Source organism: Mesoplodon bidens (genome assembly GCF_964165515.1).
Source record: "Mesoplodon bidens genome assembly, chromosome: 5".
NCBI lineage: Eukaryota > Metazoa > Chordata > Mammalia > Artiodactyla > Ziphiidae > Mesoplodon > Mesoplodon bidens.
Genome location: NC_138161.1, coordinates 46739548 through 46759812, shown reverse-complemented (window position 1 = coordinate 46759812; position 20265 = coordinate 46739548). Strand labels below are relative to the sequence as shown.

The window sequence follows — 20265 nt, the reverse complement described above, 5'->3', positions numbered from 1 at the left end:
TTTTTTTCACATTGATTATTAAGATTGATTTTTCTGGCTTCTGTGTGCATGGTCATTTTTATGATCCCAAAGTACCATGCAGAATGGGGACTGCCTGTGTGGTATTTCATTTAAAGAGTTGGCTCAAATGGAATCTCTTTCTAGGAGGGTGGGAGAAGGGTATTAGCTCCTTTGCATACTCTGAAGTTCCTAATAAGGTGCAGGTATTTAGAAAATATTGGTTTCATTGTTTTAGTGGACAATGACTCTGGGTCAGATGAAGAACAGTGCAGTAATGTTAAGACAGCATTAGAGGGGCTTCCCTGGTGGCGCAGTGGTTGAGAGTCCGCCTGCCGATGCAGGGGACGCGGGTTCGTGCCCCCGTCCGGGAAGATCCCACATGCCGCGGAGCGGCTGGGCCTGTGAGCCATGGCCGCTGAGCCTGTGCGTCCGGAGCCTGTGCTCCGCAACGGGAGAGGCCACAACAGTGAGAGGCCTGCGTACCGCAAAAAAAAAAAAAAAAAGACAGCATTAGAAACAAGGTCTACACTTGGTCTCTGTCTAAACCTAAACTTCAGTTTCCTGATTCATCATGTGAGGGTAATAAGAGTGGTTACGTCTTTTATGGGGTTGTTTTGAACATAGCACATAGAAAGTGATAAATGAGTGTCTATAGAGAGAATGAATGACCAGGATCCAGTTTGACCAAGAATAGTTACCCCACAAAGTTCTCATAACCCTTTGGTTACAGTTGAGGCTAGGACATTAAGGCTGCCTGGGAACTGGTTAGAATGAGGGTGAGGGTAGGACCAACTATTTGGAGCAAGAAAGCCTGGTCCCTTGAAGGTACATATATCAGGACCAAAAGTGTTTAATCCTTTCCCCCAATCCTCATTCCCATTCCCCTTGACCTTTGTGCTCTCTGAATGGAGGCTGAATGGTTCAATTTGGGAAAAAGAGCAAAGGAATTAAAACTTGGGTCTGGTCACGGGGTCTCCTAGCGGTGCATGTTGTTGCATTTTTAGTTCTCTCTGTTGCCTCACTCCTCTCAGCAAAAAACAAACAAACAAAAACCAAAAACATGCTCAAGTCTTCCAACTCAGACAAAAGATCAATCTTATAACTGCCCACCCTGAGCTACTATTGTTCTATATATTCTTTTAAATTACCTGCCACGTCATCTGGTTCTCTGAAGCTTTTGTCTCAAAGGCATCCAGTGACTTCATAATTTTTAGTATCTGGTACTCAGCACTTAAGTTCTCTGATCAGAAAGTGCAGCTTTCTGTCCACTGGCCACACTCTCCTCCTTGACGCCCCCCACCCTATGCCTCTGGGACATAGCACCAAAGGTGCCAAGACTTCTTGTTTCTTTTGTCATTAAATGTGTCTTGTGCTCTGTCTTCGGACTTTGAACCCTTTATCCTTTTGTTCTAAAAGTTCTTCTGTGAACTTTTCATCATTCCAGCTGTGGGTATCTCACAAACCTACCCTTCCAGTCCTTACCCCTTTCTGGACCCACATTTTGATTTACACAGCCCACCAGCATCTTAAATTCAATGTGTCTGCAATAAGAGAGAGTACTTTAAATGTGCTTCCCCTCCCTCTGCATTCATTCAACACCATCACTTTTAGAAGCAAGTTCTGGTCCTAGCTAAACAGTTAGACATCGGAGAAAATGTCACTCTAGTTAGATACAAGAACAAAGGAAACCAATTCTCAACTCCTAAGCTTAGTAAGATGTTGCTATGGGTTTAAGTTAAAAGGTTTTAAATGTGTATTTTCCAGGAGAGTATTCTAGTCCACCAAATGAGATGAATTCTCCATGGCATGAATGGGAGCAGCTTTGCATCTCTTCTGCAAATACCATTGGTTGCTAGGGTCACGAAATCATCATGGAGGCAGGTACCCAGGAGCAATGTTAAATGTCATTCTCATTTCTGTCTGGTGAGGATTACTCAACAGCAGCCCAATGCCCATTGTTCCTTGGTTGCCTAACAGAAGGGACACCTGCCTATATCCCAACACTTTGTCCCTAACATTTTCCCACATGATTCCTCCCCCACACCTTTCAGCTGACCCATGATATTCTTAAGCCTCCTAGAATGGATGTTGAGAGCATTGTATAGTGAAGGGGTAGGTGGCCAGGAAACTGCTGTATCCGGGCAAATGGACTTCTGGAGAGCTTTGGCTAAACTGGTGGAAACAACTCTTTTAACAACTGTCTGGATCAAAGTGATTACCTCCTGTCCCCCCTATACTTGCTAGTTCTTCTTTCTGAATTTCATATTTTTGTTAATCTCAGATCCACAGGCTCAATACCTGGGATAATCTTCAAAAATTTCTCTCTAAATTGGGCATTTATGCTATTGTTTGCTTACCATATTTCCCTTTTTCTAGAAATGACATCCCACACTCACCACTCATTCTCTCCAACACTAATTATAGGGGGAGGTCCCCTGTGTTCTAACATGATCCTATCTCCTACCCCAGCCATTGTGGATTTGTTCCAGGGTGGGCATCTGAACGAACAAGGAAGAACTAGAGTATTAGAAAGACTTAAGCTGCAAGTAAAAGAAAACCTGACAACCAGTACCTTAATTTATTTTTTCTCATATAATAACAACCCAAAGGTAGGCAGCCCAGGGCTAGTGCATCTGCTCAAGGATGTAACCAGGACCCAGGCTCCTTCAATCTTACTGCTGTGCAAACTTTTTCATGGGACTTTCTTAATCTTGGTCACAAAATGGTGCTGTAACTCCAGATATCACATACATATTACTATAGGAAAGAATTATAGAGGGGCTAAAGGCAGAACATAAAAGATATAAGGGGCAGGACCATGGCTTTCTCTATTTAATCAAATTTTTCTGGAATATTTGGGTGGTATCTACACCTCTATGAAAAACTAATTTTAAAATTACTTTAGTTACATAAATCACAGCAAGATCTTTTTTTGACCCACTCCTAGAGTAATGAAAATAAAAACAAAAATAAACAAATGGGACCAAATTAAACTTAAAAGCTTTTGCACAGCAAAGGAAGCCATAAACAAGATGAAAAGACAACCATCAGAATGGGAGAAAATATTTGCAAATGAAGCAACTGACAAGAGATTAATCTCCAAAATATACAAATAGTTCATGCAGCTCAACATCAAAAAAAAACAAAATCAGAAAGAGAAAAACAAATATCGTATATTAACGCATGTATATGGAACCTAGAAAAATGGTACAGATGAACTAGTTTGCAGGGCAGAAGTTGAGACACAGATGTAGAGAACAAACGTATGGACACCGCGGTGGGGTGGGGATGGTGGTGTGCTGAATTGGGCGATTGGGATTGACATGTATACACTGATGTGTATAAAATTGATGACTAATAAGAACTTGCAGTATAAACAAACAAGCAAAACAACTAATACTAAACTTTCTTTGGGTTACTTGTATGGAAATATGTTAATATAAATGTTTCAGACATTACATGAAATTTCTAAAAATCGTATATGTTCTGGTATAATGTTATAAGTCTTAATTCTAGTTATTACTTTAAAATGTATATCTCAGAAATAACTAAATTGCCTTGTCAATTGCATTATTATGAACTTTCATCAAATCTTTAACTGTAGTCATTTTTAAGCCTTTTGTCATTTACAGACAGTTCTGGGTGTACTCTGATGCTTTCACAAAAATGTTCCTATGAAAGGGTTTCATCTTCAAGGAATTCATGGAAAAGACTCTGACAAGTACAGGTTTCTGGTAACTGACTATGCTGCTGAACTGAATGAATAAGCATTTTCAGAACTCTAATGGAAAACTGATGAATTTATAAAAGTGCTAACAAAAGATCAAGATGAAAAAAAAATTAATTACATGGGACTGAGTGAACTGATGAGGATGATTATAATTTTGTGACTTTCTGTTTGAATAAAACAAACAAACAAACAAACAACCTAACCAAAAAATGGGCAGAACACCTAATAGACATTTCTCCAGGGAAGACATACAGATGGCCAACAAACACATGAAAAGATGCTCAACATCACTAATTATTAGAGAAAAGCAAATCAAAGCTACAATGAGGTATCACTTCACACTGGTTGGAATGACCATCATCAAAAAAATCTACAAACAATAAATGCTGGAGAGGGTGTGGAGAAAAGGGAACCTTCTTACACTGTTGGTGGGAATGTAAATTGATACAGCCACTATGGAGAACAGTATGGAGGTTCCTTAAAAAACTAAAAATAGAACTACCATATGACCCAGCAATCCGACTCCTAGGCATATATCTGGAGAAAATCATAATTCCAAAAGATACATGCACCCCAATGTTCATTGCAGCACTATTTACAATAGCCAGGACATGGAAGCAACTTCAATGTCCATCAACAGAGGAATGGATAAAGAAGATGTGGTACTATATACAATGGAATATTACTCAGCCATAAGAAGGAACAAAATTGTGCCATTTGCAGAGACGTGGATGGACCTAGAGACTGTCATACAGGGTGAAATAAGTCAGAAAGAGAAAAATAAATGTCATATATTAATACATATATGTAGAATCTAGAAAAATGGTACTGATGAACCTACTTGCAAAGCAGAAATAGAGACACAGACGTAGATAACCAATGTATGGGCACCAAGGGGGGACGGGGGTGGGGTGGGATGAACTGGGAGATTGGGATTGACATATATACACTACTATGTATAATATAGATAACTAATAAGAACCTACTGTATATCACAGGGAACTCTACTCAGTGCTCTGTGGTGACTTAAATGGGAAGGAAATCCAAAAAGGAGGGGATATATATATGTGTATAACTGATTCACTTTGCTGTACAGCAGAAACTAACACAACACTGTAAAGCAACTATGCTCCAATAAAAAAAATTACTTCAGTTAAAGAAAAAACAAATTAGCAACACCAAATTGAATTAGATATTTAGGCTACATTAGCTTTAAAAAACAATTATTTTAATGATTTGTGTAAATATTTGCCTCCAAAATCCTAAAAATTTAAAATGCAAATTCTAGGACAAAAATTGAGTAAAAATCTCAAAAATTCCACTTCTTTGCTAATCTCACTACTATCACCCATGACCACCCTCATTAGAATTTTGGATAAATTGGCAGAAGTTTGCCAAGGCAAACATATCTGTTTGGCAACACAATTTATAATTATCCTGAGTTTCTGTATCTAGCAGAAAATAACAGAGCTGAGTCACTTGAATAATATTGGGTTGGCCAAAAGGTTCGTTCAGGTTTTTCATACCATCTTATGAAAAACCTGAACGAACCTTTTGGCCAACCCAATACATTTCTTAAGTTTGGCTCTCAAAATTTGGGAATTGATGAAAGCAGTACAATTTAGTAAAGTTACTGGGAATTATGACTGTGTGTTTTTAGAAGGCAGAAAATCTGCCAGAGGGATGTCAGAGTCTTTTCTAATCCTCTCCAGAAAAGGGCAGACTCATATACCATCAGCAGGCCTCAAGTCAGTTATGTTCAACAGAGCTTTGGGGCAGAGAGGAGGGGTAAAGTTCATAAGGATTCTGGGAAGCATGTGGTGTTTGAAAAATGATACTAATATACCTATACCTCATGAGTTTGTATAAGTCTAGTCAGAATCATTTTGGCTGGTAGGGTCACACAGAACACACAGCAGTGCAGGAAACTGGGTTCAAAAAGGGTGAGAATATCTACCTTACACCTTATGTCTTACAACTTACTCTAAACGTATGATTTGTCCCTGTCAGCTTTCTGATGCTTGAAATTGCTTGACAAGGGGATGCCTTTTACTCCACCCCAACAAATAACACTTACATACAAGTATCCTCCTTGGAGATAATTTGAACCCCTAGGAAGTGTGGTTTAAACTCACACTAATCAGGCTGTTAAGGTCTTTCTTAAGTGTACCATAACAAGGTGAATGTAGGGAAGGCGCTGGAAACCAGAGGAGGAAATGAGAGAGGCCCTGCACATAGAAAGGCTAAGGGTGGGGAGGGGTGGAAACCTGGAAACTAGCACACAATTGGGCTCAAGTCCAGCCTATCTGACCAGGCAAATGTTCAAAACAGCCTGTGCCTGCTTATCTTTTACTAACTTTTTGGGTATTCTCAGAATTCGAGCAATAATGAAGGGAGTTCTTAAAGGAAATGGGCCAGAGAGGTTCCTTTTCATTAATGAGGTTCACTTATCACCACCAGGCTCAGTCAAACCCCATCACAGGCATCTAGAAAAGGCAAACAAAGCCTTCCTTGAGTGATAGTTCTTTTTCTGTTTTTTAAAACATTAAGGTATAATTGACATGTAATATTAGCTTTAGGTGTACAATCTAATGATTTTATATATGTATCTATTGCAAAATGATCACTGCAATTAAATAGTTAACATCCATCACCACACATAGTTACAAATTTTTTTTCTTGTGATAAGAACTTTTAAGATCTACTCTTTTAGCAACTTTCAAATACACAGTATAGTATTGTTAACAATAGTCATCATGCTGTATCTTACATCCCCAGGACTTACTTATTTTATAACTGAAAGTTTGTACCTTTTAACCCCCTTCATCAATTTTGCCCCCTCTCCCTCTCCCCTCACATCTCGCTGTCTCACAACACTCTTTCTTCTTGATTCCTTCGGAGCATCTGGCAGTTTCTCCTGCTCAGTCTGCCCTCTGTTCACTCATTCTATAAACATTCAGAGCCAACCACATGCTAGGCATTGTGGTAGGTGCTGGGGATACAAAGACCCTGCTCTCACGAAGCTCACAGTCTGGTGGGGTAGACAGATGTGTTGTCTGTAGGACAAGTGTTAGGTAGGGGTGAGCACAGGAGGCTAGAGGAGGAGAAGATGCTATCCAAGTCAGCCTGGGGGTGTCAGGGATGGCATCAGTGGGAGGTGAAGCCAGATCCCAGTTCTGAAAGGCACAAAAGAGTTGCCCAGGTAGAGAGAGATGAGGCAGGAATGGGATTAGGAGTGACAAAGTGATTGTGGGCAGGTGCATAGGCCCAGGATCCAGGATGCAGCAAGGATATCCCTGATAGGGCTGAGGCCCCAAACTGCCCTGTGGATCTTTCTTCTCTGAACACAGACACCATCTGTCCTTCACCTCCTCCCTTACACCTTGAGGTATTCTTTTCAATGGTCTAGACCAGTCAAGGAGGGTTAATACCCAGCTAATGTTTCTTTCTTTCTTTTTTTTTTACGTCTTTATTGGAGTATAATTGCTTTACAATGGTGTGTTAGTTTCTGCTTTATAAAAAAGTGAATCAGTTATACATATATATATGTTCCCATTCAGCTAATGTTTCTTAATCCCTCGTCTACAGAGCTCCCAGACCCTCCCTCACCCAGTTGAGGGCTAAACCTCCTTAAGGTTTTTCAGCTCTGGTGTCTCCCCTGCCAAAAGACCTGCCAGGCTTCCAGGCTGGCTTTGGTCCCCTCTTGGTGCTCACTGAGCCCCCATGTTCCCTGCAGTGGGCTGCATTATACAGTGATAGTTCTCATCTTTTCTTTCCTTTGCCAACTCAGCCGCCCGGCAAGTCACACTACAGCTAAAAGCTTCCCCCAACGTACTTTATTCACTTCTTAATCCAGGCCTTTAACACTCATTGAATCTGCTAGAGAGTCAAGCATGCCCACCCAGCTAACAATACGCTCTGTGTAAGAGCTGCTGGATGCTGTTGTGGATGATAAAGTATACTGCCTTGAAAAACTGTTTTGACCTGCAGCCATGGAATTTCCATCACTGCATCTAGCCACCAAGAAAAAACGTAGAAACTACCACCAGTGGCTTACGTAATTATCTACTACTAGAAATTAAAATCATCTTGGAGACTTAAGGGACGAATTAGCCCATGACAGTCCTTCTTACACTCTTATGTCCAGACAACATGGAACTGTGGCATGGTTACAGGTACAAAAAAATCTATCAAATCTATGTTAACTTCTTTCCTCATTTTTCTTAACGTGTGTGTGTGTGCGCGTGCGCTGGGGGTGAGAAGAGGAAGGAGTGTGAATGTCTGTCCTGCCTAGCTTACTGGAGTTGCTGGAAGTACTAAACGTGAGAAATACTTGGCAGCACTCTACAACTGTAGGATCCGTATGTTTAAATCTCTTCTTCCTTGAGCAGCCAGACACACCAGTTCCTAAGCTCTATGCCGGTTTAGTAAAACACTTTGCTTTTCCTAGTTCCAAAATAATTAAGTGGGCACTGTAGGAGCAAGGCCTGGGAAGATTTTTATGATAGAACTGTGATATGGAGTTGATCCCAGAAAGTCTTTCCCTAGGATTTTCTTAGGAGTCCTTTAACTAGCTTTTCCGACTCCTTTAAAAAAACTAGCCCATAGGTAAGGAGTTTCCCAGGCTCCGCCCCCACCAATCCTACAAGCACTAGAAACTCTAGAGGACTAGAACCGGGGACGAAGGGGCCTTCTATACATACAGGAGTCAGGGTTTGCAACGCTGTTTAGAAATATAAGTGGGGGCAGGGGTCTCTGGCCACATTTCTCTCCGGTTAGCCCTCAGCGCATCCAGCCCTACTTTGTCTTCTCCCTGTGATTGGGTGAACCGCAGACCAGAGGTCGTACGTGACAAGACGGCCTCTTTTATCTCCGCCTTCGCTTCCACTGCCCTCTCCTACCCAGCACCCCAGTTCTCTACCCGCGGGACCCGCCCTTCTGGGGACGGTGGATTCTTTTATCTCCCGGGCGCGCCCCTGCAGCCGGCGATAGGAGCCAGGACTACAGCTCCCGGCATTCTACGCCGGGCAGCCGACCCGGTAGTAGCTCTTTTCCGGCGAGGTTGACCTCGCCGCTCGCCGCTCGCCGCTCGCCGCTCGCCGCTCGCCGCTCGCCGCTCGCCGCTCGCCGCTCGCCGCTCGGGACTCCAGGGGGCTCAGGGGCCTGTCTGCGGGAGGTGGGCACTGCCCAGGGTGACACTGCGGGAGCATGGCCATGCACCTGGGCAGGCTGAGCGCGGGCCCCTGCTGGCTCGCGGCGCGGGGCGGCTGCGGGGAGCTGCGCTCTTGGTCCCTGCGCTGCGCGGCCGGACGCTTCTGTCGCCCCCCTGGCACCGCTTGCCCCGAGCAGAGCCGCGGGCTGGGGTACGGCCCTACTGCGGGAGGCGGCCCCCGGCTGTGGACCGGGCTGGCCGGGGGGCTGGCGGGGCTGGCCGGGCTGGCCGCCGCCGCCTTCGGGCACGTGGAGCGGGCGGAGATGGCGAGCAAGAGCTCAGGGGCGCCGAGCCCCTCGCCGGGGAGGCCGGAGGAGGACGACGAGCTGGCCCGTCGCTGCAGCTGCTTCATGGCCTCACCTGTAACCGACCTGCACGAGCTGCGGAGGAGGCCGGACGACATGAAGACCAAGATGGAGCTGCTGATCCTGGAGACCCAGGCCCAGGTGTGCCAGGCGCTGGCACAGGTGGACGGGGGCGCCCGCTTCTCTGTGGACCGGTGGGAGAGGAAGGAAGGTGAGGAGGTCGGCCCCTAGCGGGAGGTGGAGATGGGGAAGAGAGGTCGGGCTTTAGTTTGCAGGCAGAAAATGACTCAGAATAGGGGATGGGAGTAAGGAAAGGGGTACCTACACAGCGGCTGCTACGTTAAAAGGGACACCTTTAAAACGATTGACACTGACAGGGTCATCAGCCGTCATCTTGCAGGTGTGGACCCAAATCTGCTGTCACTCTAGTACTGGACATTTAAAAAATCTTTGCAATTTTATATGGCATTTTCCACACAAGTCTTAAGGTCAGTTTTAGCCAACAGGCTTGGATGTCCAAGGTTGTAACTCAGCATAGATTTTCTCCACATTTCCTCTGCTTCTCTGGGTGCGTTTACCCTTTCTCTTCCTTTGGAGATGGAAGAAGAAAGTCATCTCCTCTTTACTAAGGGTCAACCAGTCTCCTCCAGCTGAGGGAGTTATTGTGTCATTGTGTCTTTTCACCAGGTTGCGCAAGAAATATTTGACCTGGCTTGTCAGTAGTTCTGCCAAATGTACCCATCAGATTTCGTGCCAGGAAAATCTTTATTTCCACTGGTAAAATACTTAAGTATTAAAACCTAGTTCTTATAGCGTCCTACATTCATGACCATGTTATTGCCTATATAGTGAAACCTTACATCTTGGTCATAAACTTAAAGGATTTCTGATTCTTCTTACCTGGGACTACTGCAGCAACTTCTCATCAGCTGATTTGGGGCTGTGGTACTGCCACATTTATTTTAAATGAAGTTAAATCTGGTTTTCATAGTGTTTTCCATCTTGTAATTTTTTTTAAATTAATTTATTTTTGGCTGTGTTGGGTCTTGGTTGCTGCGCGCAGGTTTTCTCTAGTTGTGGTGAGCAGGAGCTACTCTTTGTTGGGGCGCGTGGGCTTCTCATTGGGGTGGCTTGTTGCGGAGCACAGGCTCTAGGCACGTGGGCTTCGGTAGTTGTGGCACGTGGGCTCAGTAGTTGTGGCTCACAGGCTCTAGAGCGCAGGCTCAGTAGTTGTGGTGCACGGGCTTAGTTGCTCCGCGGCATGTGGGATCTTCCAGGACCAGGGCTCGAACCCCTGTGTCCTGCATTGGCAGGCAGATTCTTAACCACTGCCACCAGGGAAGTCCTCCATCTTCTAATTTTTTAAGTGAAGACTGTTGAATCAGGACACAGCCTGGACTAGCTGTGTGACCCTCAGTAGTTACTTTTTGTGCCTCTGTTTCCTCATCTATGAAATGAAATTATAAATAACATATGAATGTATTATAAGGATAAAATAAGGTGTATATATTTGAAGTGCTGCAAATATTGTCTGATGCTTAGAAAGCACTGAGACAAATTGTTTGGGCCACTTACTAGTTGTGTGTTTTTGGAGAAAGTATTTTGCCTTTCTGGGCCTCAGTTTTCTCATTTGAAATATACAAGGGTCGTACTGGATCATCTCATGTCCCATCCAGCTCTAAAAATTTTTAGAAATACAACAAGCCAAAAAAAATAAAAAGAAATAAAACAAGCCAAACATGAAGCTTCATGAAACAATTAACTCTTGTGGTACCTCTAGTGTCTTCAAAAAACAAACCAGCTACTAGTAGTAAAGCTCATATACCTAAATGTTAATGTGTGTCTCACTCAGTTCAAGCTTCCGAATTCCTTAAGCATTTCAGTATCTGTTTTTTAATTACCTGTAAACAAAATTAAAAGGCAAACAGCACACTGAGAAAAAACAATTGAAACAATATGGAGCTCTTAAATTTGGCAATACTGGAACACCCTTTGAATGTACTTATTCCTGTTTTTAATCTTAGCTTTCTCTCATGTATCACAACCAACAGCTGCCATTCTGAACAGTCTTATTTGAAGGGAAATTATTCCAGTGATTCATTTTAGATGATGACATAAGGATGTAGAAGAGTATTCGGTTGGGTGGTGTGGGGAGATAAAATATTCACCCATGATCAGTAGCAAATGTCATAAAGCTAAGCTGGTTATCTAATTTTATTGTACTTAAAAATTATAAATGTGCTGATATTATGGAAGATTTGGAAAATAGAGGAGGAAAATAACTCCTAATCCCACCACCTTCATGCAGAAGTTGTTTTTAACTTCGCATATCCCCTTACATTCTCTCCTCATTTTACATTTCCATAAACAGGAGGTGGTGGCATCAGCTGTGTACTTCAAGATGGGCGTGTTTTTGAAAAGGCCGGGGTGAGCATTTCTGTCGTTCATGGAAATCTTTCTGAGGAAGCAGCAAAACAGATGAAAAGCAGAGGAAAGAAGCTGAAGACGAAAGATGGTAAATCAGACAATCTCCTTTAATAGGAGATTGTAAACCTTTTCTCCCCGCAAGTTTTATTTATAAAGTACATATTGCTTCTGTAAAATTCCATCTGGGTGCCTATGCCAGCTGAGCGTGTTCACAATTACTTTTTTTTTTAACATCTTTATTGGAGTATCATTGCTTTACAATGGTGTGTTCGTTTCTGCTTTATAACAAAGTGAACCAGCTATACATATACATATATCCCTGTATCTCCTCCCTCTTGCGTCTCCCTCCCACCCTCCCTATCCCACCCCTCTAGGTGGTCGCAAAGCACTGAGCTGATCTCCCTGGGCTATGCGGCTGCTTCCCACTAGCTATCGATTTTACATTTGGTAGTGTATATATGTACACAGTTATGAAGAACCTAGGGGCAGGACAGGAATAAAGACGCAGACGTAGAGAATGGACTTGAAGACACAGTTACTTTTTTTTTTTTTTTGTGGTGCGTGGGCCTCTCACTGTTGTGGCCTCTCCCGTTGCAGAGCACAGGCTCCGGATGCACAGGCTCAGTGGCCATGGCTCATGGGCCCAGCCGCTCCACGGCATGTGGGATCTTCCCGGACCGGGGCACGAACCTGTGTCCCCTGCATCGGCAGGCGGACTCTCAACCACTGCGCCACCAGGGAAGCCCGACACAGTTACTTTTTAAAAATTATATTTTAAGAGACCAATTGAAAAGCAGCCTTTGAAGATTGATTCAGAAACCATGTTGGAGTTAATTTGTATCAAGCCAGGTGATCGAGTGCAGCTCACTGCATGTTTTACTTTCCAGGTAAATTGCCGTTTTGTGCTATGGGTGTGAGCTCTGTTATCCACCCCAAGAATCCTCATGCTCCTACTATCCATTTCAACTACAGATACTTTGAAGTAGAAGAAGCCGACGGTAAGGGCTCTGGAGGTGTGGAAAGTATTATTGTGCAAAATGTGTATTTTAAAGCACGTTAGGGGGCATAACATCTAAAATCAAGAAAAAATAAATACCATCTTAACTAGGTTTTTTGGGAAGCATGTGAAAGCTTATTCCTTGGCAGGTGCAATGGATTATTTATTAGATGTGAAAAGTGAAAGTGGTATTGGCTGGTCTGTGGCATCCCCATTTTCCTCCAACACACAAGAATGATTTAATGAACCCGAACTTAAAGTGCACACAGGGTTCTTTGCAAATATAAATTTATTACATCCAAAGGAAAACCTCACGTGCAATGTTAAGTTGCCATTGAGAACTTGCTTTTGGAAGTTATTTTCCACATATGTAGCTTTGCTAGTCACTAGTGCGTTGTCAGTGGGTTTAACATGGGGTGCAATTGATCATGCTTCATTATGTAAATATAGTTCCAGTCTGTGTTTGCCATTAGCTAGGCCAACTGTCACCCTGCCAGAGCACCTGTGCAGTGCACGCCACTCCTTTTGGTGTCTCTGCAGGTGATGGCATTTAAAGCAATGTATTTAACTTTTCCTTTTGAGTAGTGTGCTGTATCTCAAAGTCCACATCAGAATCACATGTCTTGATTTGGTAGGTAACAAGCAGTGGTGGTTTGGTGGTGGATGTGACCTTACCCCAACATACTTGAACCAAGAGGATGCAGTGCATTTTCACAGGACTCTAAAGGAGGCTTGTGACCAGCATGGTCCAGATCTCTACCCCAAATTTAAAAAATGGTAGGTAACGTTATTGAACTTGTCATGACCGCTAAGTATTTTCCATTCCTTCTGTAGATCCTGAAGGCACTACTGTGTCACTAAGTATCTTTTTCAGCTTATGAAGGTTGAACTGTTTCCTTCCTCCCTTCCTTCCTTCCTTTCACCAGAAGTGAGATACGAGTTTTAAGTAGTTTTAATACATTATTTTCTTAGGAATATTTGAATGTCTGTGATAAAAATTGGGTAGCAATATCCTTTTTTTTTTTTTTGCTGTACGCGGGCCTCTCACTGTTGTGGCCTCTCCTGTTGCAGAGCACAGGCTCCGGACGTGCAGGCTCAGCGGCCATGGCTCACAGGCCCAGCCGCTCCGCGGCATGTGGGATCTTCCCGGACCGGGGCATGAACCCGTGTCCCCTGCATTGGCAGGCGGACTCTCAACCACTGCGCCACCAGGGAAGCCCAGCAATATCATTTTTGATACCAGATGATTTAGGATATAAACTTGAAGGTGATATATGCCTGAGAATCAGAGGCTTTTTAATCCTAAAGTGGGATATTAAATTCTCATCCCACATGAGGATTATCATCTTGTTGTTGCCATGGAAATGTGTTAGGGCATGGGAAGGGTTGGAGAACTATTAGGAGAGGTGCAAATGTACTGGAGATTTTGGACAAGGAGAAAGTGGGATTGGAAACTTTGTGAAAGGAGCTCTAATGGTAAAGAAAAAAGTTGTGAGGAGACCCAGGATATTTGGTAGATGTGGAATGGAGTCTGTGCATAAGTTGTTTGGAATAATAAAGTACTCAACACTGCTTAGAGCTAATTGCCATTCTAGAAAAAGGAGGAACAGAAAGGGTTTTGGGGTTTTTTTTTTTTTTGCTTTGCTTTTAGTGCTAATATTTGTGGAATCTTGATGTTATTTATCTAAGAATATGGAGTTCAGCTTTAAAATCCTCAGAAAATATAAGACATTTAAATAACCTCTCTTTGATTTGACATTACCACTAAACACTGGATAGCTGTGGACACACAGATGTAGGATGAAGGGTTGTTTTTCTCTTACAAATCGGCTTCCTTTCAGGAGGAGGATTGGTGGGGTAGACATTCTCTCTCTCTCTCTTTTTTTTTTTTTTTGGTTTCCTTTTATTGCTGTTACTGAAGAACTTTATCTGAGTAGTATTAATAAAATATCTAGGATGTGGGCCAGCTAAAAAGTTTTTAGTATACATATTTAGTAAATCTCTTCATTTCATAATATCATGAAAAGAGATTTGGAAATAACATGATTTAGTTAATGGTGGCTTTACAGCCTTGCTCAGGATATACTTTAATTCTGTTAATAAAATGTATCTATGAAGAAAAGCCAAGAAGTCACAGTCAAGGTGAATTATAGCAGCACATCAGTTCTAGGGATTTGCATCTGCTGCCTTTTCTTTTTTTTTTTTAACTTTAAGCTATTCAGGCTATTTTTTTTTTTTAATTTTTATTTATTTATTTATTTATTTTCGGCTGCGTTGGGTCTTCCTTTCTGTGCGAGGGCTTTCTCTAGTTGCGGCAAGTGGGGGCCACTCTTCATCACGGTGCGCGGGCCTCTCACTATTGTGGCCTCTCCCGTTGCGGAGCACAGGCTCCAGACGCGCAGGCTCAGTAATTGTGGCTCACGGGCCTAGTTGCTCCGCGGCATGTGGGATCTTCCCAGACCAGGGCTCGAACCCATGTCCCCTGCATTGGCAGGCAAGATTCTCAACCACTGCGCCACCAGGCAAGCCCCTAAGGCTATTTTTAAGATAACCTTTTCAATAGTTTTTAGTTTTTGTTTGTACAGGTTTTCTATTTAGGAACCCTCATTATACAGAGATAGTGAAAACTATTTCCAGGATGTAAACTATACTGCAAATTTAGCAATTAGGAAAGACTTAGGAAATCTGCTCTAGTAGGCACAGGTGGGGAAAGACTCAAGAACAAATTGATAGTTTCATGTGCTGGTTCACAAGGGCAACCTTTAATGTTCTGAAGACTCTTATTCTCTGAACATTTCCTTCCAGCACCCCTCCCCTGAGTTATGCATGCTATAGAGTCATCACATTTTATTGCCGAAAGAGACCTTAGAGATCATTTATTCTACCTTCCTTTGGTGAATAAGAACTGATTCAGACAGCTTAGGGGGTAGCACTCCATCAAGGACCTGGTTTGTGTCATTGTTGGTAGAGGATTCCTGCCTGCTGCGAAAGTAGCAGTGCTTCTGAGGGCAGCCGCATCACTTGTTTTAAGGAATACAGTGCTTTAAAAAAAAGTAGGAAATACAGTATTAATAGTGGACTCTGTTTCTTTTCAGTAAAGGTCTTAGAGTGCCACATCTTCAGATAGACATGTATTAGCTTGCCTGTTGCTTTGTAGGTAAAAGTGTAAGCATTTTCTTCGTTGTTGATAACTGCAGGAAATCTGTCTAAAACTCTAGTTTCATTTTCAGACGTGGACAAAAAGTAAGGGTGCTGTGCTGGCATTGGTCAGGGATGGTGCTCTAAGCTGAAATGCCCACACTGATTTTCATGTCTGTCTGTTTTTTTCCTCTTTGGTCCCTGATTTGGCCTTGCTGTATTTTCCAGGTGCGACGATTACTTTTTTATAGCCCATCGTGGGGAGCGGAGGGGCATCGGGGGTATCTTTTTTGATGACCTTGACTCTCCATCCAAGGAGGAGGTCTTTCGCTTTGTGCAGAGCTGTGCCCAGGCTGTCATTCCTTCTTATATCCCCCTTGTGAAAAAGCACTGTGATGACTCCTTCACCCCCCGGGAGAAGTTATGGCAGCAGCTCCGGAGAGGACGGTGAGTGAGTGACAGGAGAACCGTCTCACTGCGTAACTCTGGGGGGTAGGAGGTCGGGAAGTGGGGCAGCCGTAATAAGAGTGGATGATATGTTGTCTTGGGCAGATACTTTGTCAGGTTTGTCAATACTCACCCTAATTTCTTTTCATAACTAGATAAATATCAAGTGAATTAAGAAACATTGTATAAAATAGTATTATAAAAAGAGTGAAGTTTGTTTAATTTGTGTATACATTAGAGAACCATATTAGGCCTATAGTAAGAACTTGTTGAATTTATTTCAGCTGATTTTTTTTTAATTAGTTTCTGCTTTATAACAAGGTGAATCAGTCATACATATACATCTGTTCCCACATCCCTTCCCTCTTGCGTCTCCCTCCCTCCCACCCTCCCCATCCCACTCCTCCAGGTGGTCACAAAGCACCGAGCTGATCTCCCTGTGCTATGCGGCTGCTTCCCACTATCTATCTGCCTTACGTTTGGTACTGTATATATGTCCATGCCTCTCTTTCGCTTTGTCTCATCAGCTGATTTCTTATAGTTTCTTCTAGCAATACCTTCCAGCCTTACGCCAAGATAGGGGAATCATTTAATATTTTTTGCTGCTTTGTAAATTTGGAATCACACATTTTTTTCATTTATCTTTAGGTTTTCATGGAAGGTGTTACAATGAAAATAATCACTTCAGAAATTATTTACACTTAATGATAATATTTATTAATTATGGAGATGTTAATATGTGCTGGCTAATATGTTAGGCAGTTTGCATCTAAATTTCTTCACAAACCTGTGAGATTGGTGTAATTATCATCATTTTACAGGTGACAAAACTTAGCAAAGTAAGTCCCTTGCCCAAGTTTACACAGCTAGTAAATAAAAGATCCCAGGTGTGGAACCAGGTCATCGTGCCTTCAAAACTTGCAGACTTTCTTAGATGTGAATGAAGTTAAGTAGGTCTTATTTCTGACTGTGATGCTCACCTTAGCCACCCTGCTTTGTGCACTCAGCTTGGTGAGCTCAGTTGCGTGACTAGCGTGAGGTCATCTTCAGCGGGGGTGTGATTGTGAATCAGCTCCAAATTATCCAGTCTTCCCTCTCACAGCGGTTTCTCATTACCATCTTAATTGCATGTGTACTACTGATCCATGGCTATAAAATGGATTTTTCTCATTTATGTTAATTTTGTCTCAGGCATATGAAACTTTTGGGTACTTAAGGAGGTAAAGCTAAAAGGTCAACTTAGATAATGTTCAAAGTCTCAAGGTAAATGTTTGTTGTTTATTCTTTCTTAGGACTACCTCTGCTTGCTTGCTCCCTGTTTATAAACTTGGGAAAACGAGAATTGAGGAAGTGTTCTCGTTAGACAGTTCTTTAACAATGCATCTGTTTTGGGACATTATGCATCTGTTTTGGGACTTTTTTTTTTTTTTTTTTGGTCCCATGATTTCCCAGATTCACCTTTACTACTCCTTCCCTTCACTTGAGTTTATTAGGTGCCTCCTATGGCTAGGGACCATGCTGGGAAAAGCTCACAGTTTAGTGGGGAAGACCATCCTAAGAGGATAATTTAAAACTCTGTGGAAACAACAACAACAAACTCCAATAAAAAACAAACAAGAAACTAAAAAAAGAAAAGAAAAACTCTGTGGAAAGTGCAATGTTCTAGTTTTGCGTAAGATTTCTTATGCAAAGCTGGCAGGTTTCGTGAATACTAATGAGGTGAAGCCTTTAAAACTTCTTGGACATAGGAATGATGTTTTATTTTGTTTGCTTTGTTTTTATTATTAATTGACAACATATTTTGAAAGTTCTGTTTGTGTGTATCATTTCATGTCCGTGTTTTTTGAATTAGGCAGAAGTGTGGGGTATTAGGTTGATTTTCTGTGGTGTGGTGGGTGACTGACTGTACTTTCAACGAAAGGCTCCTTCTACCACCCATATCTCTGGGCCTTAAAATGGCAGAAATCTCTGGGGCTTAAGATAACCCCAGCTCTTTGCTGCGGTTATGAGCCCTGTCTTCACTTTCTTACACGGCATTTATAACCCATTATCTGGATTACTCTTCCCCACTTCCTCACATCCCCTTCTGTATGACTTTCCCCTGCAGTGGTTAGGCTGCTTCTCTTTTGACTTTGCAGCCTCTTACTTGGCTCTCTCATTTAGTCTCTTGTCCTCAGTTACTACTATTCTCTCCCCAGACCTTGAACCTCCAGTCTTAGTCTTCTTTTTTGTTTTGCTGTATTTTGGGAAAGGGAAACAGGATACAGTGTAAGTATCAGTTAAATTGAAGGGAGTGGTTAAGGTTTATAGTTTGTAGGTACCTCGGAGAGGATAAATGTATGGAAAGGATCAGAAAGATCGATCTAAGCAAAACCTGGTGAGAGTCAGGCTGATATACAGAAAGGAGCATTGTTCACTCAAAACAGAAAAGCAGCACAGGGATCCTATAGAGGCTCATTTGGGAGCTCCTTACAAGGGTCTTTGAACAAGACATCTGTACAAATAGAGAATCACAGCCATCCCTTAAATATCATGTTTCAGGAGGGTAACATCAGGGGTGAAAAAGGGAGCTGAGAGACTGGAGTTCTTTTCCATGGTCTTAGGAAGAAGTTAGGAAGATTCACTTAAATTATCTTTTGAAACAGACATAAGAAGGTATTAAATAGTTATTAGTGCACAGAACTCAATCAGTGATAAATAAATGGTGAGGACTAGAAAGGGATCCATGAATGTAATTTATTTAAATTTTCTCAGAGCCTTTAGCAAGTTTCCACAGTGAAGGTTGCTTTCTAAAAATTGAAGGACTGTGGGAACCTAGAGAATATTTTTCTCTAGTTGTGATTAAATACAGTAACCAATGCATAAACGGTAATATCTGAGGGAAGTTCAGACCAAGAGAGTAGTTTTTGAGTGAGTTGACAAATGATATGAAGGGAGACTATTGAAATTTTCAGATTTATGGATCATTCTCAATTCTTTTGGGTAGTCGAAATTATCTTTTGAAATTGGAGAGAAGAGACCCTTTTACAAAGGATCTCATGATGTTAAAGGCAATCACAGATTTTTAAGCTAGACAGAGTTTAGATATGACTCTATGGCAGTTCATGGAAAACTAATATCCTGAACCAGGTTTTAGTTGATGCTAAGGACTGACCACTGCAACTCAATCACTACCTTCTATTACGACTTTGTCATTAATTTGCAGGAAGACTGCTTATTAATGCTGTTAACTATTTTAAGAAAAGGAAATATCTAGAATATATTAGTAATTATTAATAGATTTCTGCTATCTTTTCTTGGCTTTTCAATTACAAGAGCTTTACACTGTCTTAGTTTGTGTGAGTTATTAGCAGTGAAATGAAGTCTTTGACTGTGAAGCATCTCAGACTCTAGGTGAGGGCCAGAAAGAGCTGTCTTATCCTGATAAAGGGTGCCATTTGCTTTTCTTAATTGTTTTTGTGCCTTCAAGTTCTAAGCTTTGTGTTCATTCTGTTTATTTATTGGAAAACATAACCTTATTGTTTTGTAACTGCTCTGTGTTGGGGCTGAATCTATATCCTATTGTTGGTTGGATAGAATAGCCTTTTCTTTATGCCTTTCCAGATGGTGAAAACTCAACGGACGAGACTGGTGTTTTCTCTGCCAGTTCCAGCTGATGGGGTGGGAGGTGGTGGGAAGATGCCCCCCCTTTAAGTATTTGTTATGGACTAATCTTAAGAAAGGGTTTACTCACCCAACCCTTAATCTTATTTGATGTCTTTATGTCAGGTATGTAGAATTTAACCTGCTGTATGATCGGGGTACAAAGTTTGGCCTCTTCACTCCAGGATCCAGGATCGAAAGCATCTTGATGTCTTTACCTCTCACTGCCCGGTAAGAATAACTCATAAGAATAATAGTTATTCCCTAACCCCACAATCCTCTAATCCCCACAAAACATGAACATTGACACCACAAATGTCTTTCCTAAAGACTTCATTGGTTTTGACTTTGCTGCCTGTATAAGAAA

At 42.1% G+C, this 20265-nt stretch overlaps 1 protein-coding gene across 6 annotated transcripts in view; it reads left to right on the top strand.

Annotated features, from left to right (window-relative positions):
* The first annotated feature begins 8542 nt into the window (after positions 1–8542).
* CPOX (coproporphyrinogen oxidase) overlaps positions 8543–20265 on the top strand; it is a 67980-nt gene continuing 56257 nt past the window's right edge. Inside the window, exons 1-6 of one of the 6 annotated variants that reach the window (XM_081234497.1) lie at positions 8543–9458; positions 11619–11762; positions 12562–12672; positions 13307–13448; positions 16038–16256; positions 20025–20129. In XM_081234497.1, the coding sequence (XP_081090623.1) occupies positions 8939–9458; positions 11619–11762; positions 12562–12672; positions 13307–13448; positions 16038–16256; positions 20025–20129 (1241 nt within the window). In that variant the 5' untranslated portion in view covers positions 8543–8938. The remainder of the gene's footprint in view (positions 9459–11618; positions 11763–12561; positions 12673–13306; positions 13449–16037; positions 16257–20024; positions 20130–20265) is intronic. The other 5 variants (XM_081234498.1, XM_081234499.1, XM_081234500.1 and 2 more) reach the window with 5 other exon arrangements.